The following is a 25,512-nucleotide window of genomic DNA, read 5'->3' on the forward strand; positions in this document are numbered from 1 at the left end:
AGCACAGACACAGGGAGGAGGGTGGTTAGAATGTTAGACGGTTTCCATTTTTCTTTCAAAAATCACAGACATCCCTAGAAACTAGCAAAAATTATGCAAATGCTACTCCTGCCCGAGTGGAGCTCATTTACACCCAAGTCCAAGTGGAAAGAGAAGTGGGACAAAGACACCCTGGGGAAGCCACAGCCAGCACCTGTTTTCACACCTCTGCTCCTGGCCACTAGAGGGACCCACCCTGCCATCCTGCTCTGACCAGCACTGAGCTGTCAGTGGTGTCCTGGTGCTCAGCCCCACATGTGCCATTCGTGGCAGCCGGGTCCTGGTGGTCCCAGCAGACTCCAGGAGTCACCGGCCCTCGCTGCTCCTCAGCTGCCTCTCCCCTGCTCTTACAGAGGCCACCAGGAGGCCAGCACTCCCAGGCCCAGCATTCACCCTCAGACCTGCTGTGGGACACACCCTGCTCTCACCCGCTTCCCCCTCATCTCTGTGACCTTTGAATCCTGGAGTGCCCCTGGACGTGGTCCTCCTCCCCTCTAATCTGCATGCTTCATCTACACTGCATTCGACACTGGTCACCAGCGGCAGCACTGAGTGGGCCCACGCTACAGCCACCATTCTTCCTGCTGCTTTCCTGACCAGCCAAACAGGGCTGGCTCTCTCCCTGCTGCAATGCACACCATGATGCAGTCACTCTGCAACCTGAGAGTGCGCAGTCTGGGTGCCAGCTCCTGCCAGGCCTGTGGGTCCCCAATGGCCCATGGAGGGACAGGCCTCCATGGTGTCCTTGCCCTTACCCTGCCCTTTCCTGTGCCCTGTGCCAGCCCCTCAGGCACGCTACCTACACCTCAGCCGTCCTCTCTCACAGGTGGTGAGTTCCCTGGGTGCAGGGGGTTTGTTTATTGCCCGGGGCTGGGACGGACCATCTGCCCTGCAGCTCTGCAGTCCCCAACTCCCACACAGAGCCCAAAATGCAGCCAGGAGGAGCGGGTGGGCCTCCCAGCCAGTCTTACCAAAGAGAGCCAGCAGCGACTGCAGGGCGAAGTGCATGGTGCGCCGGCTGGCCTGCTTCCCGGTCTTCAGGATGACCTCCTCCTGACCCACCTCACACAGGTCGAACCCTGGGGAGACCAGGCACAGAGCTGTGTCCTCAGGGGGCCTCAGGTGCCCCACAGGACAGAGCGGGGCCTCTGCGCTGCTCCATACGGCGGGGTGCGTCCGCAGGGGCTGGGCCTCCTGTCCCTGTCCCTACACAGCTGAGTGTGGTGCTGCTGCTGCCAGGCCCTGCGCCCTCGAAGAGCTCTGGTCCCCTCCTGCCTGAGCCAGGTGCTGAGCAGGACTTAATGAGGCTCATTAACATGTCCATGTTTTCTGTTCTGCTCAGACCATCCAGGGCAAGCACGGACGCTGCACTCAGCACTGGGCCCTTATCTAAAGCTGGTGCTCGGGAAGGTGGCAGTTTCTCCTGGGCAAGGACAGCGTCATCACACGGCCTCGCCGTCCTGGCTGACTGCCCACAGGGAGTTCAGTCATGCCTAAGCCCAGGGGCTGCTCCCCGACCCCCAGGACCCTAAGGAGCCCAGAGCAGCACAGCCACGCCCATGCACGGGCCTCATGGGACGAGGCTGGCTAATGAGCTGCTGATACTGCAGTGACAATGTAGGAGCCACCACAACGGGTGTGGTGGCCTATGCCTGTAGCCCAGCTACGAGGGAGGCAGGAGGAACATCTCTGTCCACCAGTTCAGGATCATCCTGGGTGACACAGGAAAACCCTTCTCTTAGGCAGCCAACGAGAACCTCTCCTCTCCCTGGGAAGATGCTAACTCAGACATGTGGCTGTGATTGTCACAAATGGGGACCACCAGGCATGACAAAGGTCCTGGAGGCCTTGAGCACTGAGTCTCGGCCCCGCCTCTCCTGGAAGACCACTGATTCCACCTGAACCTTCAGAAGGATTGTGCTGAGCCCCCAGGGGACAGGGCACCTGGGGTGCCACGGCCTGTCCTCGGATCAGGGCTCTGTGGCACACAGTGCGGCCACTGTCAGCAGGCCGCGTGGCTCAGGACTGCACAGCCCGTGAGGGGACAGCTCTTCCTGGTCTGTTCTTCCTCAAGGACTCTGACACTGGTCTGGACACCACCTTTCCCTTTGGAACAAGGTTCCCTGGAAGAGGTGACATTCTGATCACCGTGGAGTGATCAGAACAAATAATCCTGAAGTGGAGAACAAATAATCCCTGAAAGTCACTCATTTAAAAATGAGTGACTAGTTATATAAATGTCACATTTCTGTTTCTGACCCTAACCTCTACCTTCACCCACAGCTGACTTGGCTGCTCCCCCAGCTGGTGCCCTCCCCTGCCAGCCTGCGCAGGACCCGCAGGGCTCTGCTCTGGATGCCTGGCCTTGAGGGGCTGCTCTCCGCCCAGCACTGGTCACCAGCCCTCGAGGACCACCTGGGAGCCTGGGCACCCTGACTCACCAGGGTAGCAGCCCATCTCAGCCCCAGAGTCAGCATGGGCACTCTTGTGTCCCTCTGAACGGTGCCCTGTGACACAGCTGGTACTGGATGTCACAGGTGAGGAGCAGAGCAAAGAAGTCTAGGGGCCCAAGCCACCTGGCCCCTCGAGGCCACAGCTCTCCTAGCCTAGAAAGGCGTGACAAAGGCAAGTCTCTGGGCACGTGGGGGACGAGGATGGAGGCTTGGGCCTCTGGGCCTCATCAGCAGATGTACCTGCTTTCAAGAAGCCACCACCGCGTCAAGACTGACTGGCTGCGTGAGGAACAGAGGAGGCACAGTGAGCCTCCTGGGCGGGACAGGGGCCTGCGGGGCAGCACTAGCTGCCCTGGCCCCTGGGTGTCTCAGTGAGTCCTGCTTCCTCCCAGCTCCCAGTAGCCAGCATGGTCCACACTCAGCCACCAGTCTGGCCCTGCGACTCTGAATTTCCTTCAGCTGCTAATCGTGGTGGACGCCACAAATGGAACCCAGCAGATTCCCAGTAAGGCAATGTGGAGAGAGGAAGGAGGTGACATCATAAGGCAGGGGGATGGACGAAGCTAGAGGGCACCTGGGAATCCCGAGGGGGCGTCGGAATCTCTGAACTGTAAGACGGCATCTAAGGGAGCACTGGGGGGGGGGACCCAGGGCCCCAGCAGAGCCCGGGGAACAGCAGGTGGTCAAGGGGCTGGGTCCTACCGAGCGCGGCCAGGAACTCATGGCATCCCGGGAGCCGCCACAGCTGGACGCTGATGGACACCTGGATGGGGACTGAGGCGAAGTCCTGCTCCTTCTCACCAGCCTGGAGCTGCACCAGCACCTGGTGGAGCTGAGGGAGGGAGGCGGACATGAGCGCCCGGCCCGCCCGGCATCTTCCCCTCCAGCCCGAGTTGTCCTTGTCCCCGTCACTGCTGTCACCCTCTCGCCTTGTGTGTGTGTGTAGTGTTTGACGATCTTGTTAAGGTGCCTTCCTGCCTAGCACCTGCTGTCCTCTAGGGAGCTGAGGGGCAGCGGGACCGAGGCCACAGGCACGAAGGTCCTAAGGCCTCCCTGCACCCGGCTCTGCTCCGGCCTCAGGAGAGGAAGGGCAGGATGGGTACTGGTGACCTCTTTTTTTTTTACCCAGGCACTTCATAAAGCCATCCTCAGGATACTGAGGTTCACGGGAAAGGAGTGTCCAGCACCCCAGCCGTCAGGGAGGAGCCCTGGCCCGCTCAGGTGTCCCCCGCCCAGGTCTGTCTGTGAGCTCCGCTTCCTATGTTCACGGTGTCAAAGTTCATTCAACCCCTGCTGCTCTGGGGTCAAATCGAGGGGGCTGGGGCTCAGGGTAGAGCATTTGCCTGGCATGTGCGAGGTCCTGGGCTCCATCCTCAGCACCACATAGAAACAAATACACAAAATAAAGATGTGTGTCCATCTACAACTAAAAAAAATTTTAAAGGTCAAATCAAGGGCACAGAAGGGTGGAGCAGGAAAGGGGGAGCCAGAGCAGAGGATGGAGCCAGTGGGCAGCAGCACGGGCCCGAGGGGTCCCCGGAGCCAGGCAGTGGTGCAGCAGCTGGAGCTTCGGTGGGATGGGCGGAGGCTCATCTGGGGGCTGCTGCTACTTAAAGTCATACTTACCATTCCCACCATATTTTTAACAGCCTTCGGCCAGCAGATTATAAGAAAAAGAAAGAAAGAGAGAGAGAGAAGAGAGAGTTTAGAGTCAAGCACAGGCTGTTGCACCACGAGCGAGCGCGCGCTGCCGCAGGAGGCCCTGGCTGGGGAGGAGCGAGAGCAGCAGGACAGGCACACCCAGGCCAGGGCTGGGGCAGGGCATGTGGCATCGCAGGGTTCCAGAGGGTTCCAGAGGGTTCCCGAGGCCCCAGGGCTTCCCCTGAAGGCAGGGAAGTGAGGACTAGCTCCCAGGAAGCCCACTGCCCTCGTGTGGTCTAGCTGTCCCTTCTGTGCTGCGTGTGCTAATGTGCCGGGTTCCGGAAGCGCCTTCCTGGTGCTGCCCACAAGAGCAGGAAGGGCCTCCTAGAGACACAGGATGGAGGGAGGGGCGGCCATGGCAAGTGTCCTGTTCAAGTCCTGGCCGGGAACAGCCCCAGGTGAGGAGCTGCAGCCCCACTGAGGACCTCAGAGCTTGCTCCACTGGGCGGCTCATGTCCACAAGGGAAGTGTTTCTGCTGACTGAGGTCCTGAGGTCCCCCAGCAGGATGGCCAGGAAGGGCGACTGTGCTTCAGGTCACAGTTCAAAACTGCTCTGTGCTCTGATCTTTCCCACCCAGAAGCCCACATGCGCTGTCCCCTGGGCTAGTCCCAGACATTGCTGGCCAGCAGGAGATTGAGCAGGCATAGAGGAGCTCAAGGCCCAGGTGGGGGACCTGACTGAGGCTAAGAACGAAGCCCCTCCCAATCCCCGGGTCAGAGCAGCTCCGTCCTCAGGGCGAGCGCCCGTCAGGCCTGCTGGGCACACCGCCCACTCCTGCCATTTTTTTTTCAGGCATACTTGGTAGGGGACCCTGTGGCCATCCCATAGACTGGCACAAGGCCCACTGGGCTGGGGATGGTGGCTGTGACACTTGTCAATCAACTAAAAAAGTTGGGGTGGGCTGACAGGTGCAGGTGGGCACTGCAAGGCGAGTGCAGGAACCACCTAGGGCTTCAGGTGACAGGCTCTGAGTGTTACCTGGAGGTGCGCTGCACTAGGACACTATGGGGACCTGCCTTTGCAGACCCAGCCCGTGCCTCCCCTCTGATCATTCAGACAGAAAAGAGCAGGAGGGCTGCGAGACTCGCAGGTCTTGTCCTGGACCACACCACACCCTCGGGCTCAGCCGGGCCTAGGCTCCGCTGTCGGGGCCCCACTCACCCGGCTGATGAGCTGCTCCCCGGTCTCTGAGGCAGTGATGAGCTTGCAGAGGGCCTGGAGGGCGGGGTTGGGCAGACCTGCAGGAGACAAGGGGGCGGGGTTACCCAGGGGCCTCGGCACCCGTGGTCCTGCCACCTTCCAGGGGAGAGAGCCCCACACGCTCAGTATTGGTGGCATTTTTCAAGCCTGGACCTAACAGACATGTCCACGTGTGACTTGGAGAATGTGGCCTCTGAGGAAGCCTGACTCTGCCACACCCTCCAGGACAGTCCCAGTCAGCAGACTGTGCCACTCTGGCTGCCCTGCAGCTTGTCAGACCCACCGCCGCCAGTGACAGCGTCGGAACTAACACCTGCCCAGAGCCACCTCACGTCACCCCGGAAGGGGCAGAGCTGGGGCCTGCTTAGCCTGGACTCTCATAAAGAAGGACCCCCCGGTGAGGGGCCGTGGTGGCCTAGATCAGCAGCCCAGGACGACTTGGCCCTCCTGGCTGCGGGTACCAGCGGGATGGGTCTCCCTGTCCCCTGACCCCTGTTGCCGAGGCTGATGTCCTGCGGTGGCTCACCCAGCAGGGACTGGAGGGTGCTGCTGCACTGCTGGAGCCGGTCCCCCGGGTCGGAGGTGGGGAAGAAGACAGCCGCCGGGAGGCCGCTGGCAGGGGGGTCCAGCCGGAAGCCCACGGCGGTGAGGAGGGCCTGCCAGCCGGGGATGCCGCCCACTTTGTTCTCCACGCTCTGCTGCGAGGTGTACATGGCATTGCGCTGACCGTTCTGGATGCGCTGCAGGGACTTCTCCACCTGGCGGGGAGAGGGACGGTCAGAGGCCCTGGCCGCCCCCTGCGCTCTGCCTGGCTCTGAGGGAGAAGCCAGGGCTGTGCCAACAGCACCCCGGGCGGCCAAGGGGGCCAAGCCTGGGGGCACCAAGGGTCACTCTTCAGGGGGTGAGGTGGGCGGTCTGCCCCTGAGAGTGGTAGGACGAGGCCTCTGTCCCCATCCTAGTCCCCGGCCAGCCCTTCCTGTCCCCAGTCTCTTCACAGACCCTGGAGAAATTTGCCTGAAAACAGCTCTCAGGCCAGGGGCTGCCCAGGCCATGTCACAGCCCCTCGCCCCACCAAGACCCCTTTGCTGCCGGTGGCGCACCCCACACCGCATCCCGCAGCACCCATCGCAGGCCATGGCTGGCACCGCTTTCCCTCCCTGACTCGCCACTCGGCTTCCCTCGGCCTGACCTCGGCCTGACCTCTGTCCCACAGACCGCGGCTCCCCGCGAGGAAGGGCCTTCTGTCTATAGGCCTCACCAGGGTCGGGCCTTGGCGTCCCCATCACCTGCCCTCCTCGTCCTCCACAGGGGAGCCTACTGTCCCTGGCAGGTCTCTCTAGGGGACACCTCTGTCCACCCTGAGACTGAGCACCATCCCTGGGGGGCAGTCAGTCGTCCAAAAGGCCCACCGAGGCTTTTCTGAGCGTGGAGCAGTGAGATGACAGGGCTCAGGCGACCCCGGGGCAGGCCGCAGCGCACTCATGGCAGCCAGAAGGCATGGTGCAGCTGAGCCCTGCCTGCCCCGGGGCTGGAGGGAGCAGGTAGCTGGAAGAAGGGAGGGGCCAGCAGGCCTGACCGTGGCCACCACACCCTCAAAGACAAAGCTGAGGAAGGAGAGGACCCCAGGGCACATGGGCAGCTGAGGCCCAGCCTGAGCAGAAGGCTCCGGGGTGTGGAGGGCAGTTCTGCCACCTAGGAAAGGCGGGCTAGGAGAGGGAACCAGGACAGAGAGACTTCAGGGGTGACAGGCACTTGAGAAGGGACCTGGGATGAGCAACTGAAAGCATCTGCGCAGCTTCAGACACAGCTGGTGCCAGTGGAGATGGCTTCCCAGCACCCTCGGGGAACACGGGCCCATCTGCCTGCAGCAGGTGCCCCTGGGTGCCTTGGGCCACCACACACTTTGTCACACCCCATTCCTGCCGGCCTCAGGCAGACCCTCAGCTGGAGAAAGGTGCATGACCCGTCCATCATGAGATGGTCCAAGAGCGCCCAGCCCGGGCACACAGGGTGTGCAACTCCTGCCCAGGCCCTCCATGGGACAAGGAGCGTACATGGCCAAGGGGACCTGCTCACCTGGAATGCAGCCCTGCAGGGAATCCATGGGGTGCTCCCTGACAAGCCTGGGTGGAGTCACAGAGCATGGGGCTCCTGACCTGCATGGGAACCCTGGGGCCGCTGCATGCTCCAGGTGCAGGAAGGGTGGACATGGAGCACCTGTGTGACCCTGCCACTCAAGCCACAGGCTCGCCTGGGCTAGCCTTGCTGGCACCAAGCTCTAAGGGGGTCGTAAGTGCTAAATGGGATACGTTTTACGTCACTGTGTCTTGACTTAAAACCTTTTAAACGTGTAGCTGATGACACTTCCGCTCACGCTCACTGGGGCCCTGCAGATTCTGGGGCAGCCAGAGGCGTGATCAGGAGCCTTCCGTGTGGGTGTCAGAGGGGCCAGTGGCATCCAGCTGTGAAACAGTGACGTCTGGGAGTTACCGCAGCCCTACTGTGTGCCAGGTGCTCACATTGTCTCAATCTTGAAACACTGGCTTCATCACCACCCTCTAGAGGGGGAAACTGAGCTCAGGGAGCCAAAGTGACTTGTCCGAAGCCACAGGGAAATAGTGGGGTGCGGGTCGCTGCCCTCCACTGCCCTCTCCCAGGGTCTTGGCAAGGACTGCTGCAGCAGTCCTGGGGCCCTGCGTGATGCCACCTGCCCACCTCCCAGCTGTGGCTGGCGACTGGCTCCGGGTGTCGGTGCCCTTACCAGGTGCAGCAGCACTCGCAGGGCGTCCCGTGCTCGCTCTGGGTGCTGCAGGATCTCCGTGAGGGCCTGGCCGACGAGCGAGGAGGGGCTGTTGAGCTTGATGTCGCTCCCGATGAGCAGGAACCCTGTGGAGAGTGTGGGGCACCTCAGCAGGGCCCCCGGAGACCCGCCCAGTCTGGGTCCCGTGGCCAACCCGGCACAGAGCTGGCCCTCGCAGGACATCCAGCCAGCACCCCGTCCCTGTCCTTTCCAGATCACACGCTTCCAGCCATTCAGGAGGCGGGGCCTGCCGATCTACACTGAGCAGAGCCGGGTGGGCACCTCCCAGGAGTGACTGGCCTTGCTTTCCCTGAGATCCTTCTGCATCTTTTGTCCTAGCATTTGTGGGGGGACCTGGGGGTGGGAGGCACCCTCCCGCTCTAAAAGTGGCCAGGAAGCACCATTTGCTGTCCAAGGAGCACGTGAGCCACATCCTTCCCGAGCCCCAGGCTCCTCAGCACCAAGGAGAAGCTTCAGGAGGGGCCTACCCCAGGCCAGGGGGGCGAGGGCTTTCCAGGAGAGGGAGCCGTTTTAAAGTTAGCAAGGCAGTGTCACCAAAAGTCCCTGCCCTCAGAGCAGTGGCTGCTTCTACCAACAAAGCTAAAGAGAGACCCTCTTCTAAAACGTCACATCCATATGCACAGGAGGACCAACAGGAGCAGGGACCCCTTTCCAGAATGGCCAAGCAGAGCCAGGCTCCCACAGAGCCTGGGGGGCCTTCTGTGGGACCCTGCAGGGCCCAGATCCCCTTCCACCTGCCAAGAGCACAGATAAAACAGGACATGGGCTGAGAATAGTGAGGGACCCACTGGGTCACCTGCTTCCTGCATCTCCTGGGGGCAGCGGTTCAGCAACGTGCCACTCTGTGTGGTGATGGGTGAGGGGCTGGAAGCAGGCAGTGGGCCTCCGACCAGCCTCAGGATCAGGAGGACACGGGCCTCAGCCACGGGAGGACACAGGCAATAGTGTTTTTTTTTTTTTTTTAATGCTGCAGATCTGCTTTTTGTGACGTGAAAGTGCTCCCCCCCACACACGGCCTGTCCTCCTGACACCAGCACCTGGCGTGGGCAGCACAGTCTATGTACCCAGTGGGACCAGGGGTGGCCACCACAGCCAACGTTACTTGCTGGCTGGGCCTGGCAACGTGGTGACTCCCCTTCGGGGCTGGCCCTCCTTTGGGAACATTGGCAGTGACATCAGCAGTCTCAGGCCATGCCACCTGGATTTTTGTCACGAGGGAGAGTGAGGGAAGCCATGTTATCTCCAACTTTAAATGTGCACAGGGCCGGCTTTTGCTGAAGCGATGAAATGTAAATACTTGAGAACAGGATTCCGGCCAGTCCCCACCACTGGGCCTGCTGCTCGGCGCCAAAGCAGCCTGAGGCAGTGGGATGAGCTCCGAGGTGCGTGGTGGGGACCGCCCGGGGCTAGCCCTGCACTTGGTCCCTGACTAGAGAGGGAGGTCTCGGGCATGCCGGGGCTTCTGGTGACGCCGTGGCTCATGACCACAGGCTGCTGCAGGGACAGCAGCTCTGCCCACGAGCAGCCCTCCCCACCCCTCCTGTGGCCAGGTCACAGGTCAGCCACCCCCTCACTCCCAAGCCCCCTCAGCGCCATGCCGAGGGTCTCCCAGCACAGGCAGTGCCTCGCACTGGGCAGGGCAACCCAGGCCCGAGCTGTGGGTAGGGTGGAGCCGCAGCACCACCCCATCCACCTGCAGTGGGCACAGAGGACACCGGGCTTCAGAGAGGGCTGTAACTGTCTCAGGTGACAGCAGGTGTGTGACCAGAAGGCCAGATCAAGGGTCTTTCCCATTGGCTGGGGGTTTCAAGGTGGCAACATGGGTCATCTGGGCACAGCGAGTCCATCTGGTGGCAAACATCTGTCCCTGGTCCAAAAGACGGTGCCCAGGAAGGGACACTCCTGGCCAGGGCGAGGACCAGGGTGAGGACCTCGGCAGGAAGGCACCTCCCCCGCCCCCCATGCCTACCTGCACCTCGAGGCGCCACGAAGCCCCCCGGGGCCACCCACCTGCCCAGTTGGAGGGGTGCGCGAAGGCCTTGCTGCTCTGCACGGCCTTCATGGCCTCCCCCAGGGCGGCGCTGGCCTTGAGCCCGTTGAGCAGCGACGAGTAGAAGGCGTGGACGAACATCTTGGAAGCGGCCACGGGCACCGGCCACAGAGCCACCAGCACACACTGCGCGCCGGCGGCCAGGAAGGCCCGCGTCAGCGCCACCACGCCGTCGGCCGTGACCCTGCCGCTGGCCTCCTGCGACGAGCCGAGCACCACCAGCTTCACGGACAGCCGCAGGTCCAGCAGGTCGGCAGCCGTGAGCAGCAGCTCCCGCAGGGGCGGGCAGTCCGAGATGCTCTCCCCGTCGCTGGCGTCGTCCTGCACCCGCAGGGACTCAGGGATCGTGTAGGGGTGGCCGAAGGAGCTCTTGCTGCCAGCAGGGTTGCCGTCCACGCTGGGCGTGAGGACCAGGGCCGACAGTTTCCATGAGATGTGGGTGGCGAAGTGGACGCACTCGGCCTGGGTCAGGGCGCTCATGACCCGCTCCTTGGTGGCCACGCTGCCCACCAGGGGCTGGCAGCCCAGCAGCTCAGACACCATGTGCGCTTCCTCCTCGGCCGACGGCATGGGCCCCCACAGCCACCTGTCCATCACTGCCGACGGGAGCTTGGGGTTGCCGATGACAGCTGCCATGGACGCCGAGCTGGGGTATGCAGGTGGGGTCTTCCTCAGGTGGGACTAAGAGGGGAGGGGACACAGCAGAACACCGTCAGAGTGAGCAGCGGGCATCTCGGGAGGACCAGGGTCCCCGGTGACCTTCACCCTGATTTTCCAACATTTCGACACAGGTGCCTGGCCACCAGGGATCGCCTGTCCTACAGTCCTGAGATCAGGCCTGGGCTGGGGAGAGACACCGCTGTCTGCCAGGTGAAGGGCGGCCAGCCTGCCATGGCTCACGCCCAGCTGCCCTAGAGGAGCTCCTGAAGTGGGGGGGAGGCTGGGAAGTGACCTTTCTTAGGCTGCCGTCAATCTGGGGACACAAGCCCAGATCAAGTCCTTCAGAAGCTCTATGTGTGGAGGAGTTTCACTCTGTCACCTTCCAGGACAGAAACATCCCAGGGTAGAAAACCAGCCTGGAGCCCCACAGTGTGACCTCCCACCAGGGCAACTTCGGATGCTCTTGAAGGAAACGCAAAGGCATCATGTTATTTCACAACGCCTGCCTCTGCTTGGGCCTCGGTCCACTGTGGGCAAGGGAGACAGTGGCCCTCAGAAGACTGTCCCCTCCACGCCTCTGGACAAGTTGACACAGTGAGCTCACTGCTGCCCCCAGTCAAAGCTCTGAAGGCTGCACTGACACCCGGAGGGCTCCGGTGGCGGCAGCGCCTGGGAGACCAGCTCACTCGTCACTGGGATCCATCCGGTCAATCACAGGGTCAGAGGTTCACAGGAACCCTGTCGTTCACTTTGGGCTGGCTGTTCCCGTGAGGAGCACAGGATCCAGCAACTAGGACAGTCAGAGTCCAGGGCTGCAGGCATGCGCAGCAGACACCGACCCCACGTGAACAGGCCAGTGACCCAGCGGTCAACCAAGGCCCAGAAGAGTCCCAGGGCCCGGGTTCCCAAGGCCAGCCTCCTTCCTGCCCCTGCAGAGCCGCCTGCGAGGTTACCTTGGTGTGCGGGCCGAGTGAGCGGATGGCGGGCACAGCGATGAGGGCGAAGCGCTCATACAGGTACTCGTTGGAGGAGCTGCCCTTGAGCAGGGCGAAGGGGATGAGGTAGAGCTCCCCCTCCAGGACCAGGACCAGCTGCCGGTGCCGGCCCACGGGGCCGCTGGAGTGCATCAGGCCCTGTGGAGAAGTGTGGCAGGCTGACCGGCTGCTGCCAGGGCCAGCACACCAAGGCCAGCTGGGCCATGGGTCAGGTGCGAGAGCCACGGGCAGGTTCGAGGACTGTGGGCCTGAGGGGGGCTCACTCTGGGACCAGCTGGGTAGTCTGGTGGGTTCTGACCACCGGCAGGGCTAGAGGATTTGAAGTCCACGGGTGACCTGGGGCATCAGGGAGGCTAGGGTGCTAGTCATGAGTGGGGCTGGCCCTCAAAGACCCGGGGAGACTCCAGAAGCTCCAGATGTTTCTACTGAGGTGAGGAATGAAGGCAAAGAGAGCTATCCAGAAGGGGTCCCCAGAGTCATGTCACCCGGATCCCAAGAGCGGGAGGAATGACTCCTCTCAAAACAGGCAGCGGGACCCAGGGGGCTGTTTTCCATTTTGATGAGTAAGAGGCTCAAAGTTCAGCTCTGGGGACGAGGATGACATCTCCCACCCGAGGCGGGCAAGGAGGGGCTCCCAGAACTGGTGACTTTTGAGGTCTCTGTGCACCTCCTCTGCAGGGCCTGGTCTGGGCTCTGGAGGCACTCTGCCTTCTGGGGACATCAGGAGATCTAGACGGCACTGGTATGACACTGTTCCTCCTGAGTGGTCCATCTCCCACGCAGACAGACAACCCCCTTCTCTCTAGACACATTTCATTCCCAAAGGGCTAATGACGGAGACTGAGGCCTGGGGCCCTCGGAGGAGGCGAGGTGCAACTCTGATGCCGGCCCAACTCAGGCTGTGGGCGGATGGAGCAGAGGCCCCTGCCACGGGGGAGCCCAGGTCTGTGTCACGCTGCGGGCAAGGCTGCTCTGTGGGAGGGAGTCCCCAGGCCCCCGCCCCCATCTGCCAGGCGGGAATGATGTGTGCCCCGAGGAAGCACGTGTGCTCGCCTGGCCCGTCTGCCACGCTGCCCCGGGCACTTGGCTGAGGGTGGCAGAGGCACTCGGCTAACCTAAAGTGACACATGCCTGGCGGGACAGTCAAGCCCTACAAAGCCCCGTGACTTTTTTTTTTTTTTTAAATTCTAGCTGCATTGAAAGAAAGTAGAAATTAAAACCATCACGTCAATTTGCTACTCGTTTGCTTTATGAGCCGACCCTCAGGAACACGGGGTGAGTCTCTATGTGACCCAAGAAGGGGGGAGCGGGCTGCTCGGCCACCCAGTGCTGCCCGTGATGGGCGTGGGGTCTGTACAGGGGCCAGCAGTGGGCACCTGGGCCTGCCCCTCCCCAGCCTGAGGACCACGCCTGAAGCCCAGGCTCCTGCAGGAGGCCATGGCCCTGGGGCACCTCTGTGGGACTGCGCAGGTGGACTGGCAGCTGGGCCTTGGGGGCCACGCTGACAGCCCCCTGACCTTGGCTCTGCAGTCAGCGGTTGTCACAATGACAGACCCTTGCCACTCAGCGAGAACTGAGCAGCCTGAGGTACAGTCATCATGGGACCCGTGCCACCTGCTACCTGCAAAACTGGCCCACCCTGTTCCATGGACACAGGGTGTGGTGACAGGATGCAGCCCCAGCCTGCAGGTCCTCCTGGGCTCCTGCTGCTCAGGCCCAAGCCCCAGGAAGCTCTGTCTGGTATATCCCACAGGCCACTGAACGTCCCTGGGACTGTTCCACAGCCCTTGGGGACAAGTTCCGGGTTATGACGGCACCTGTCCATGTGAACCAAAGGCCAGTGGAGGAGCTGGGTAGGGGACAAGGCATAACTGCCTTCCCTCAGCTCTGGATGGCCTGTCCTGAGCCGACTGGGCTCTTAGGGAAGCCGGGCAGCCATTACAGAGGAGGCCCCGAGGCCGACCGTAGCAGAACCCAGGGCCGACCGTAGCAGAACCCAGGGCCACCTGGGCCTCAGAGGTAGTGAGACATAGGCACCATGCAGGCCCTGCCCAGGAGACCGACTTGCACCAGAGGGCTGGGAAGGCCTGGCCTGAGCCATGAGGCATCACTAGGAGGGAGAGAGAGGAAGACGTGGGGCAGAGAGCCGAAGGCCCTGCAGGTTGGACAGAAGGTGGGCTAAGGCCAGCTGCGTGTCCTCAAGTTGGTCTGTGTCACGCAGAGGGCCACCCAGTGATTCAGAGCAGGGCAGATGTGCTGAGGAACAGGGACAGGGGGACTTGCCAGGACATGGTGAAGAGTGACCTTAGGAACAAGAAGGGAGGAGCCTGCAGATGGGGAGCTCCCTGGGCCTCACGTACATCCGTAGCCGGGAGGCCGTGGGAAGGCCGCGGGGCCCTAGCGGCCCTCTGAGCCCTGCCAGTGCCCACATCCCGCCCTCTACTGAAGGGCCAGCTGTGACCCGAGGTGGACCTGAAAGGGAGGAGCCGTGGGGTCTCCACCCACCATACACCATCCAGCAGAGGCCAGGGAGAGCGTTCCAGAACCCCCGTCCTGCATGGGCCCTGCCAGCCCAGGGGAGGCACCTGCTGCCTGCTGAGTCTTGGGTTTGAAAGACAGAATGGCGCAGGTGACAGCCTTCCCCAGCCACCGACAGAGTCCAGTAAACCCCATCAGGACGGGTCTCCTGAGCAGCCGTTTTCTTGTTCTTTGGAGAAGAAATGCGAGGAGGCCTGGGATGCTGGCCTGTCTGTTCCCGAGGCGCTGCCTTGGCATGCCCCTGGAGGCTGCAACCTTGGCGGTCAAAATGTGAGGCCAGGCAGTGGACACTGCTGAGCCCTGTGTGCCTCGCCTGGGGACAGAACAGGAATAGGCAGCAAGCCCCCGGGGACCTCGCGCCCAGCTCTGGGCTCACTAGGTGCAGCAGTGACAGGGACAGCCTTGGGGAGAGCTGATCCTTGGGCTGGCAGGGGGTAGGCGCCCTGAGGTGGCTCTGGGTAGGACTTCAGAGTCCAAGTCCCATCAGATCTGCTCTGGGCCAGCCCACCAGGGAGCCAGGCGGCACTCAGGAGGAGGAGGGTCCTAATCTCCTTTTAATTCTTAGGAGACCCCCGCCCCCTTTCTTTCTCTTTTCCTCTCTAGCTTCTGTACATGAGAAAACCCAAGACTCCTGGCCTTATGTTTGACTTATTTCACTTAACACAGTGGCCTCTAGTTCCATCCATTTCCCTGCAAATGACATGATTCGTTTTTCTTTATGACTGAGCAGAACTCCACTGTGGGTATATACCACATTTTACTTGTCCACTCCTCCTCTGATGGACACCAGGCTGGTTCCACAGTCTGGCTGCTGTGAACTGGGCTGCTATCAACCTGGGAATGCCTGTGTCATTGGAGTAACACCCAGGGGTGGTGGCCGTGGTCACTTTTGCAGTACAGCTTGTCCTTGCTCCCCAGCATTCATGTTCATGTGGCTAAAACACATAAGTGGCCTCTGTGCAGCACCCAGGTCCAAACTTTAACCCAGTGACCAGGAAAGAGCTGTCCCCTCATATTTACGTCACCACCACCACCGTCCACACTATTTCCCGAGTCAGCACCATGAAGTCCTGAAGCCAGGATCCCAATCCTAAGCTTCTCCAGGAGACCCCTAGGAGCCCTGGGTATCTGGTGTTCTGACCCGGGGCGTCTTCCTCACGACACGTGATGACCAGAGGTCCTGAGCTCTTCTGAAGGCAAACGTTAGGTTGCACGTATCCTGATTTCTGCCTAAAGAAACAGGTGCACTCTTTGCACACCGAGGCTCAACGGATTCACAAGTGCCCTCCTGTTCACGGGAGGACATGAGCCCAGCCAGAGGAATGAAAGCCCTGATCACCAAGGGGCAGGGAAAGGCTAGCCGGTCCTGGCTGTGGCCTGCTTAGGCCGGATGTTGTAGACTCCCACACCTCCCCAGGATCCCCAGGGGAAGGGGCTGCAGGGAATCTGGACACAGAAGTGCAGGTGTCTGGGAGGTCTAGCCGACTCTCGTGTGTGACCTAGTGAGCTGACCAAGCAGAACTGTTGACAGTAGAGAAGTCTTTTCTGAAAGCTTCTGAGAAACCTTGCCATGGTGGATGCGTCTGGTTAAGCAAACAGCACACACCTTCTGGAAATAACCCTAAAGCTTCCCAGCACTGGGGGGGCTGTGGCCGTGGGCTCGCAGCAGGGGAAAGCTCAGTGGGTTCCACTGCAACCCTTGGCCAACCCCGCAGCCGCTGGCTGACCTGGAGGACCGGGAGACACCAGGGGGCTGGAGTTAGAAGGACATGGCCAATGGCCAGTGGGAGAGGGTGTGGCTGCCTGACCCCAGCTTCTAACCACAACCAACCAGCATGGAGGCAGCAGCCCATCCTCAAGAGCCCCGGTGATGGGGACCTCAGTAATGACCCTGTGGAGCAAGAGGGCTGGGCCTGCCCCCACCCCGGGCGCTCCCATGGGGTTCCAACCACAGACAGCTTGCGGATAATCGCCTCCATTTTTCCTCCTCCTAATCAGTCGTGGAAATGCTGGCTCCTTGGTGACGTCTGCCCTCATTTGCATATTCCCACAGATGTCTCAATCAGAAATCACTTAGACAGCCGGCAGGGCTGCCAGTCCCCAGAGCCTCGTGCTCCTTGGCAGACTCAAATCCGGGTCTGTTTCTACGGGCGAAGTTTCCCTGGTCACCTCCAGGTTCCAGGCCACTGGGAGACAGGCACCCAGTGTTCAGGCTCGCTCCCGCTGCGAGTGTCCAGGGTCCGCTCTTTATTGCACTACTTGATTTTGCAAGGGGCACATTACAAGACACCAAGGGACTCCTTCCTTGGAGTGATCATGGCCAGGACCCAGGCCAAGCCAAGCGGTCTTCACTGCAGAGGGCTTGTATTCCCAGGCATGAGGCCCTGGGCGACGTCTCCAAATCCCAGCATGCAGGAAGGCAGTCCCCAGTCTAACTGGCCTGCACTGGAGCCAGCAGCCATGGAGCCTCGCCTGGAGCAGCTGAACTGCCACTTCTCTTTCTGACCAGGGTCTCTTGTCTCGCGCTCCCCGGCCCACACCTTGAGTTTTTGAGATTTCACAAACAGGAACAAATTTGAACATAGGGAAATAGGACAAGGGCAAGAGAGTCTATAGCTGGAACAAGTTCCAACTCCAACATCCTGAAGGGTGTCTAAGGCTGGGCTTTTGAGGAGTGAGCTGGCCAAACCCCAGGAATTCCTGACTCTAAACCTGGCCTTGATGATTTCAGCATCTGACCTTGGAGGAGGAGGTGTCCGTGACCAGGAGGGTGACCTGGTGCACAAGTGGACCAGCAGTTTCACTTGGCCCAACTGAGCGCTTCGTCACACATGCTGCTGGAGTGACCTTGGGAGAGCCCAAGTCACCTCTAAAGTACGCTGTCAGCATTTGGGTCGTGGGGACAGGACGGCTCCCTTGTTTCTTTCACAAAGCCCAGTGACCATCCTTCACTCGAATTTGATTAAAAAATATCGCTGTAGACACACAATCCCAGTCCGGCTACCACCAGATACTCGGGACTTTTCCTCTGGTGGCATTTCCCCGTTGGGCATCAGACGGGCTTTGACTTAATGTCTGGTGATGGCTCACGAGCAGCTGTGACAGGCCCCTCCGAGTAAGTGGACACGCTCACTCCGTCCTGACAGCAAAGGACAGAGCGGTCCTAGGAAAGAGCCCAGACACCGCTACCCTTGAGCCAAATGAAATCAAAGGCTGGTGCGGGGCCTAGGGTAAGGGATTATTCTGTTCCACTTTCCATACTGCCAGACCTAGTCCCTCAGCCACAGGACTGCGGCGACACAAAGGCGGTTGTTGGAATAATTATACGCCCCATGTGAAGAGGCTAATCGCTTCAGTCTTGAAGTGTCAGTGATTCATGATCTTGGACTTTCAGGTCTGATTTGCAGCCTCACTGAAAACGGGAACAAGGGTCTGGCTGTCAGGCGCCCATAGCACCAGGCTCCGGGAGCCGGCTGGCGGTGCCGCGTCGCCCTCTCGTGGCCCTGGGAGCCCCATGGGCTGCATGCAGCAGAAGGGATCCAGCCCAGTGGGGAGGAGAGGTGGCCCCCAAGACGAAGGGTCCCCCACCCACTCTGCACTGGCCACACTGTCTGCTCTGGTGTGGGACAGCACGCTCCTGACGTGGCCAGTAAATATTTATAGAACGAATGGGTGAAACGGGGAGGAGAGGAATCCTAACTAGATTCTAGCTTCTCGGGGAAACGTTTTTACTGAAACACGTGGATGGTTTTATTTTTAAGTTTTAAAATTTATTCATCTGTTTTATTTATTTATTTATTTTGGGGGGTACTAGGGATTGAACCCAGGGGTACTTAACCACCGAGCCACATCCCCAGCCATTTTTATTTGTTATTTAGAGACAGGGTCTCACTGAGTAGCTCAGGGCCTTGGAAGGCACGTGCCACCGCACCCAGCTGTTCATTTATTTTGAGACGGGGCCCAGGCCACACTCCTGGCTCAGCTGGTTTCCCACTCAGCCCCCCCAGGTCGCTGGGACTGCAGGTGCACCCCATGCCCTGTGGCAGCGGATGGTCTCTGTTAGCTCTTGCTCTGATCCTTGAATCTAAGGTTTCGCTCTCCTTTGACGCAGTCAGACTCCCTCGCTGTGCTTAAACTCCTTGATTCACAAGAAGGGGATATTTTAAATGCCAGAACTGGGGATCTTGAGATGAGGCAGTCAGCTGTGGTGGACACACCGATGCTGCTGGTGGCTAGCAGGGCCTCTCCTCTCCCGTTCTGACCGCTGCTCTAACTTGTTCAGGTCAACATGCAGGCACGTCGCTCAGCTGCAATCCTGCCCTGAAATAGCCCCAAACCTGGCAGCGTCCCGCTGGGGGCAGACACCCCCAGATCCAGAAGTGCCCCAGAGCTGGCCCAGCCTGCCTTCTGCCTCACACCTTGAGCCCAGGGTCGCACGAGCGGCTGCGGGAAGGAGGGCAGCGGATTTCTCCCCTGGTCTTCTGCTTTCTGTGCCAACCTAGACCAAAGGCACCTCGGACCACGCACCACCCACTATCTACTGAGCATGCTGGAGACAGAGATGAGGGACAGTCCTTGCCTCAGGGGAGCGTGGGGTAGGTGGCAAGATGGAGGGTGAGAGGCACGAAGAGTTAATGGGAGTCCTGGGTCTGGTCAGCAGCCAGAAGCCACCAGACTTCCTGGTATGCAGGGCCCGGTGGGAGGGGTGGGGCTCGAGGAAGGTAGAGAAGATGCCAGAAGGCTTCAGAGAGGCCACACTGGCGCTGGCCAGGAGAGGGGCTGGCTCCAGATGCCCCACACTGCCCAGGGCAGAGGTGACGGTCACAGCCAGCTCCCTCTTTGCCCTCTGCTCCTGACCACCAACCCACCATCAACAGAGCAGTAATGTGGGGACCTGGGTGAGCCAGGCACAGGGCCAAACCCCCTGAGGAGCCAGCGGGAGGGCACTGGAGGGGAGGCTGGAGGTAAGTCACCAAGGTGGTTTGTGTAACAGTTGGTGGTAGGAAAGAAACCCTGAAAGGCAACTCAGGTTTCAGTGTCTCTTTCTCCCTCTGAGGTGCTGCCAGCTAGGGTGCCCCTGGCGCTGTGGCCACCCTGTGGGGGGACCCTAGGGGGAGGGCAGCATCGGGGAGGGGTGCTGCTGTGGGGGGCTGCATGGAGGCAGTGGTGCAGGAAGGCTGGAGGGCCCGGCAGCAACTCAGCTTAAGAGGTACCTGGGCACAGAGGCCACCCACCAGGCCTGGGCAGGGCCTCTCCTTTCCCCGTGATGGGCACAATGGCCACCTCTCACAGGCATCTGCTGTCTCTGCCTACATGCTCACACAGGCCCAGGCCCATCCAGCGGCTCAGGAGGCTGAGGCAGGAGGATGGCAAGTTCAAAGCCAGCCTCAGCAACAGCAAGGCCCCAAGCAGCTCAGTGAGACCCTGTCTCTAAATAAAATATTACATAGGGCTGGGGACGGGACTCAGTGGTTATACACCCCTGGATTCCATCCCCAGTTCCAAAAAGAAGAAGAGGTGGTTTCCTCAGGAGACTGCAGGCCTCTGTCAGGCAGCTGGAGCAGGAGACGAGCTCTGGGAGCAGAGCCAGGGCCTGAGCCCAGATCCCCATGCTGCAGCTTGGGGCCTGGGCACTGGCCAGCCACCCACAAGCCTGCGCATCCCTAAGGCCCCAGTGCCGCGGGAAGCTGGACATGGACGTCGCGCGCGCTGGAAACCCTAGGTTGCCTCCGAAGCTGTTTTTCTGTCTTGGGGGCTACTCAGGGGCACTGGCCAGGAAATGATGTGTCCTGACGCCGAGGAGCCTCTGTCCCCGGGAGGCACTTACCCCTTCCATGGGCGCGATGAGCAGGTCGTAGAGGGCGCGCAGCGGGGGCTTAGAGAAGGAGCTCTGCCTCCTGGGGAGAGAGGAGGTCCCGTCCTTGATGGGCGACACAGTGCTACTGAACAGGCTCGTCATGCTCTGGCAGCTCCTGGGGAGAGGACGGAGATGCATGGGGCTGGGCCAGGGTGGGCTCCCTGCCCTCCTGAGCCGAGGCGGCACGCAGTACCCGCCACGTCCCTCCCGGCCTGGTCCCCTGCTGTCCCTCCCAGGTACTTCTCACACAACAGCAAGCACGGGCAGAAGCCGCTAGCGAGCAGCTGTACTTGCGGCCTACGTTTCCATGAAGCCTTTCCACAGGATCAAATGTCCCAAAGTGCAGCTCAAAGGACTTAATGACATCCTGCGTGGAGCCACAAGGTGAGGCAGATGCAGGGCCCTCAGGAGTCAGCAGTGGCCACCACCCGACAAGGAGGATAGCGCCCAGTGCCGATTAGAGCCACAGATAAGAAAAGAGCACGCCAGGGCCGCCGAGGCGCAGAGCACCAATGGGCACCTGAAGGCCCCGGCCACGACCTCACGGGGCAGGGACACTGTGAGTGCTGACTGTGCCGTGCCTGTGAAGGCTGCAGGGCTGAGGTTTGCTTTTCAATCGTTCTTTCTTCTTCTTGTGGGGGACAGGGGACTGAACCCAGGGCATCCGACCACAGAGCCACATCTCAACCCTGTTTTGTGTTTTATTTAGAGACAGGGACTCACTGAGTGGGTTAGGGCCTCACTGTTGCTGAGGCTGGCCTTGAATTCGCCATCCTCCTGCCTCAGCCTCCCCTGCTGGGATGACAGGTGTGCACCATCGTGCCCGGCTGCTTTTCAATTTTCCTTCCTTTCCAGGCAGTTTTGTCTACTCACCCCACAAACCCCAAATATCCCACCCCAGCACAGGCTGAGGACCTGTCATTTGTCCAGAAACCTCTCCCGAGTGCCAACTGTCTGCCAGGCACTGTTGGGGTCTGTGGGGGAACTTAGAGGGGACAAAATGCATGGCCAAGCATGAGCTGGACAGAGGCGGGGACGCAGCCACACTTTCCTCTCAGAACCCCTTGTTGGCCCAGCCAGTGTGGCCCCAGCACAGCCGTCTGGTGACGGTCTCTGTGACAGCTGGACAGTCAGGGATCTCTCAACCTCGAGTTTTGCCACATGCTGTAGGGACCTCGAGGGCAGGGATCATGTCTCACACCAGATGTACCATGGGCTTCTGGAAGCGCTGGCTGCTGGCCGTGACAGCAACTTGATTGTCACCTAAGAACAAGCCAGAGGGTGGCCTTCCTCGTGGCTCAGGACCTGTGCCATCTAAAACATGCTATAAAAGCTCTGTTTATGCTTCCCAGAAATGGCTTCCACCCCTGGCGTCCCCACCCTTCTCGGGCCCTCCCCAGGGTCTCGCAGGACCTAGTCTGGGGGTGGTGCTGAGCCAAGCTCTGAGCCCCCCAGCTCCCCACCTGCTCCAGAGCAGAGCTGAGCAGCGGGATGTGGAGGCCTGCAGAGCCCACTCACGTCCCCGCACTCAGGAAATGTGTAGTGACAGGCGTCAGAGCCAGTGAAGCAGAGACAGTCCTGGAGTGACACTCAGGCTTGCATAATGCCCCAGGACACACTGCAAAGAGCAGCGCTGCCCTGGGGGGCGACCACCAAACTGCTCTCCAGAGGAGAGGCACCAGTGTGACATGCGGTGTCTGTCATGCACGGTTCAGTAGGGTGACCACAGCTCTCAGCAGGCGGGAGCACGGCCCTCAGGAACCGCATGGCCGTCAGACTGTGTGGGGTGGCAGGAGGCGTCAGGCCCTCTGCCCTTGCACCTTGTTTCACACCTCGCTGGGGTCTCTGCACGGGCCTGGCACTGCCCCAGGGCACCCAAGTCTGTGATTCCCCTGAGGACATCCAGGGAGGTGCCACATGCCCAGCGATGTGCAGCCCCAGGTCCGCATGGTGACTCTGCACCAAAGGACCCTGATGGAGACAACGCCCAGCTGTGGAGGTCCGCCAGCTCCCCTCGGGCTTCAGGAGACCAGGAGGGTCCCAGCTGCACAGGCAGACCCGGGACTCCCTCCTAAACTATCAGAACCAGTGCTCCAGGTGTCTGTCCTGCACAGGACCTCGGCCTAGGGCCCTGGACACCTGCACAGGGCGTTCCAAAGCTGAGCTGCTGAAAGAAGAGTCAGGGCGGGGATGGAGCCCAAGCCGGCCACCAGCAGGAGAGGACACTTCTCTTCCTCTCTCCGCCATGTGCCACTCCAACAGGGGCACAGCGGCGCCTGGGCTCAGGCCGCTGACTTCCACTGAGGGCAGACTCAGTGGGGGCAGCTTTCTGAAGAGCACTTTTTGATTTGGGCCATGGGGACAATTTGGGGTCAGCTGCCCGGTGGACAAGATGGAAGAGGTCATTCTAAACAGGGGCAAGAGGGGGAGAGCAGGGCCGCTGCAGGCTGGGCAGCAGTCAGACCGGTGGCCAGGCAGGGTGCTGGCTTCCTGTGGGGAGCAGGTCCCCCTTTCCTCTGCCCACCACTGGGCCACAGTTCTGCCCATGGCACGAGCAGAGGGAGGTCACCTGCATCTCTCCCTGAGAGCTCTCCCCTGGGTCCCCTGCTTGACACCATAGCCACGATCAGGCCCTATGTCACTGTCACCCTGGGCCAACTTCAGTTGGGATGCCAGTCAGATGTCCCTGGCCACGGCTGGCAAACGTGCAGCCGTCCAGGGCACCCGCCTGGTCTGCAGAGGTCTCCTGGGCCCACCTGGCACACGGCATGTTGGCATGTCTCTAGATGGTGCAGACTATCAGGAAGCCCACCTGTGGGATGGCCAGCACTGGAGCCCCCAGCAGAGACCCCGTGTCTAAGTCTCAGCAGAGCCATCCTGCCTGGCACCTGACCTTGTCCTGCTCCTTCCAAGGCCACTGAGCACACCTCTGCCCCAGATGCCACACTGGGTGCTGGCTCTCAGCCTCCTGTCCCGCCCTGTCCTGACCTGGCAGCTCACTAACCAACCACATCTGGATCGAAAGTTCCTGGGCACTGACCCTGCAGGCCCAGATTGGGTGGGCACACCTGGCCCTGGCCACATGGCCCCTTGTGCTGGTCAGACAGGCAGATCTGGAGGTCACCCTCTGGTCTGATCCAGGAGGGCGCCTATCCCTAGAGACCCTTTTCAAGTAAAAACAAAATCCCAGAAATGGTGAGTTGATGGCTTAAAAAAACCACAAAAGAACCAAACTAACCTGAAACCAGAACTGAGGTTAGAGTCACCCACTCAGGACTTCTCCAGAGCAGCAGGCACCCGCCACCCGAAGCGGCCTCCCCGGCCAGCTCTGCGCGGCCCCCAGGGGCTTCCCGTTCACCCCACAGCAGCAGCAACCAGGCCCAGCTGTTCCGCTGCCTCGCTCTGGCAGCTGCAGGCCTGGCTCTGCCTTGGCAGTAGAATCTGTGACTCTTTAGGGTGCCCACAGCTTCCAGGTGCTGTCATCTGCCCAGGAGAGATGGTGCCACTGACAGGTGCCAGTGTGCAGTTTAGCCCTCAGAGTCACAGTTGGAGAGCTGTCCCAGGAGTGACAAGGCCCAGGGACAGCAGAGCTGGGGAGGAACCAAGAACAGAGGCACTGGTACCCGGCCCCTCCTCCCCGGGCGCAGGTGTAGGGGGGCTTCAGGCTGGGATGCTGAGGCAGGACACAGCCACCAGACCCAGGTCTCTCACCTGCATGGTCACCAAGCGGCACAGAGCAATCTTAGGCTCAGTCCTTATGTCCACAGTGACCTGAGGCAGCTGCTGCACTGGGCCTGCTACTGGGTCTACTTGATAGCGATCAGCTAAGCAGCGGGTCCTCAGCCCTGAGCCTGGACAAGCACAGATGTGGTGTGGACCGCAGCTGTGGAGACCTCACCAGGGCACGCCACTTTCCACTCCCTTCCTACCTTTACTACGAAATGAAGAGTTGGGTTAAAGTTCTTGTTGGTCTCTTTGATTTTAAAAAAGAAAAGCTGATTCTATCTAGATGAGTCCTCCCCCTGTGCTGAGCCTCCACACCCTGCCTGTGTCTCCCGGTGAGTGTCAGGCACGGGCCATGAGGGTGCGCACAGCTTCCAGGTGCTGTCATCTGCCCAGGAGAGATGGCACTACTGACAGGTGCCTATGTGCAGTTTAGCCCTCAGAGTCACAGCTGGAGGGCGGCAGGCCCCCCAGGTTCTGGGGCCCCTGGGACAGCAGAATGCTCAGAGGCTAGGGGGTGTGAACAGTGGGAGGGACAACTGGCCCCCTGCTGTCCTCTTTCCTGCACCCTGAAGGCCTGGGGCTTCTGTGGCCACAGGCCAGGGTTCCCAAGGACAGTGCCTCAGGCGCATTGCTCTGAATGTCCCCAGGACTTCCAGCTGGGTGACTGTTCTCAATCTTCCTCTCTAGGCTCCAAAAGGAGAGACCGGTGCTTCTCACTAGTAGAACAGGAGCTAGAAAGGGGCACCTGCTGAAGCAGACCGGTGGCCCCTCCCAGAAGACCCGTACCATAATCAAGTAGATGCCCCCCCCCATTTGTAACATATGAGTTCTCTTCTTATCAGAGAGCTTTGTAACAGAATACCCACAAAAATCTCTACAAAGAACTCACCGTGGGCTTGGACTTCCTATGTCCTAGGAGGACTAAGTTATTCTGTCTTGCAAAAACTAAGTTTGGCCGAAGACTTGATGATGTCACTTATCTTGTTGTAAAACTTCGGACTAATATAAAAACATGGGACTAAAAGCACTTTCTGTGAACTCAATAAAAAAATACTTTTATGTAGACTTCTGCAAAAATGCAAACCTCCAAGCTGCCCCCATCTTGGGTATAAAGTTCCAAGAATTTCCAGACTTGAGGCCCAGAGAATTTTAGGCAAGAGCCCCTCTGGACCCTGCAGCCAATAAACCTGCTTCCTGAAAATCCCTTGGGTGCCCAGCCTCTTCTGCCCTACATCACTGCGACACCACCAGGCCTGCCATAGCCATCTTGCCCTCCCAGGGCCATAAGGGGCGTTGTTCCTCCTTTGTAAGCGAGGAATTTAGGTCCAGAGAGGGCAAGAAGATCAGTGTGCCCTGTGCTCCCACAAGGGGGCCCAGACTAGCCTCAGGGCTGTTGATGGTGGCGGGCAGGATTCGCCCCTGCACCTCCCTGCGGCTCCAGCAGGTGGCGCTGCCTCACCGTCCTCCAGGC

General features: G+C 60.5%; 1 protein-coding gene and 1 long non-coding RNA gene across 4 annotated transcripts in view; both read right to left on the reverse strand.

The window, feature by feature from the left end:
• TTC28 (tetratricopeptide repeat domain 28) overlaps positions 1 to 25,512 on the reverse strand; it is a 622,345-nt gene that overhangs the window by 4,851 nt on the left and 591,982 nt on the right. For 2 of the 3 annotated variants that reach the window (XM_081286162.1, XM_081286164.1), the window contains 9 exons: positions 20,286 to 20,430; positions 11,879 to 12,058; positions 10,226 to 10,946; positions 8,156 to 8,280; positions 5,921 to 6,152; positions 5,356 to 5,432; positions 4,119 to 4,142; positions 3,195 to 3,324; positions 1,011 to 1,118 (listed from right to left, as the gene is read on the reverse strand). In XM_081286162.1, coding sequence (XP_081142288.1) covers positions 1,011 to 1,118; positions 3,195 to 3,324; positions 4,119 to 4,142; positions 5,356 to 5,432; positions 5,921 to 6,152; positions 8,156 to 8,280; positions 10,226 to 10,946; positions 11,879 to 12,058; positions 20,286 to 20,430 — 1,742 coding nt within the window. The remainder of the gene's footprint in view (positions 1 to 1,010; positions 1,119 to 3,194; positions 3,325 to 4,118; positions 4,143 to 5,355; positions 5,433 to 5,920; positions 6,153 to 8,155; positions 8,281 to 10,225; positions 10,947 to 11,878; positions 12,059 to 20,285; positions 20,431 to 25,512) is intronic. The other variant, XM_081286163.1, reaches the window with a different exon arrangement.
• On the reverse strand, positions 20,446 to 24,323 carry LOC308644680. The gene is made up of 3 exons (XR_014021075.1): positions 24,027 to 24,323; positions 23,554 to 23,905; positions 20,446 to 21,578 (listed from the first exon to the last, which is right to left on the reverse strand). It is a non-coding gene; the product is annotated as an uncharacterized lncRNA (long non-coding RNA).

The sequence above is a fragment of the Spermophilus citellus genome (assembly GCF_964194105.1).
Source record: "Spermophilus citellus genome assembly, chromosome: 3".
In the NCBI taxonomy this organism is placed as follows: domain Eukaryota; kingdom Metazoa; phylum Chordata; class Mammalia; order Rodentia; family Sciuridae; genus Spermophilus; species Spermophilus citellus.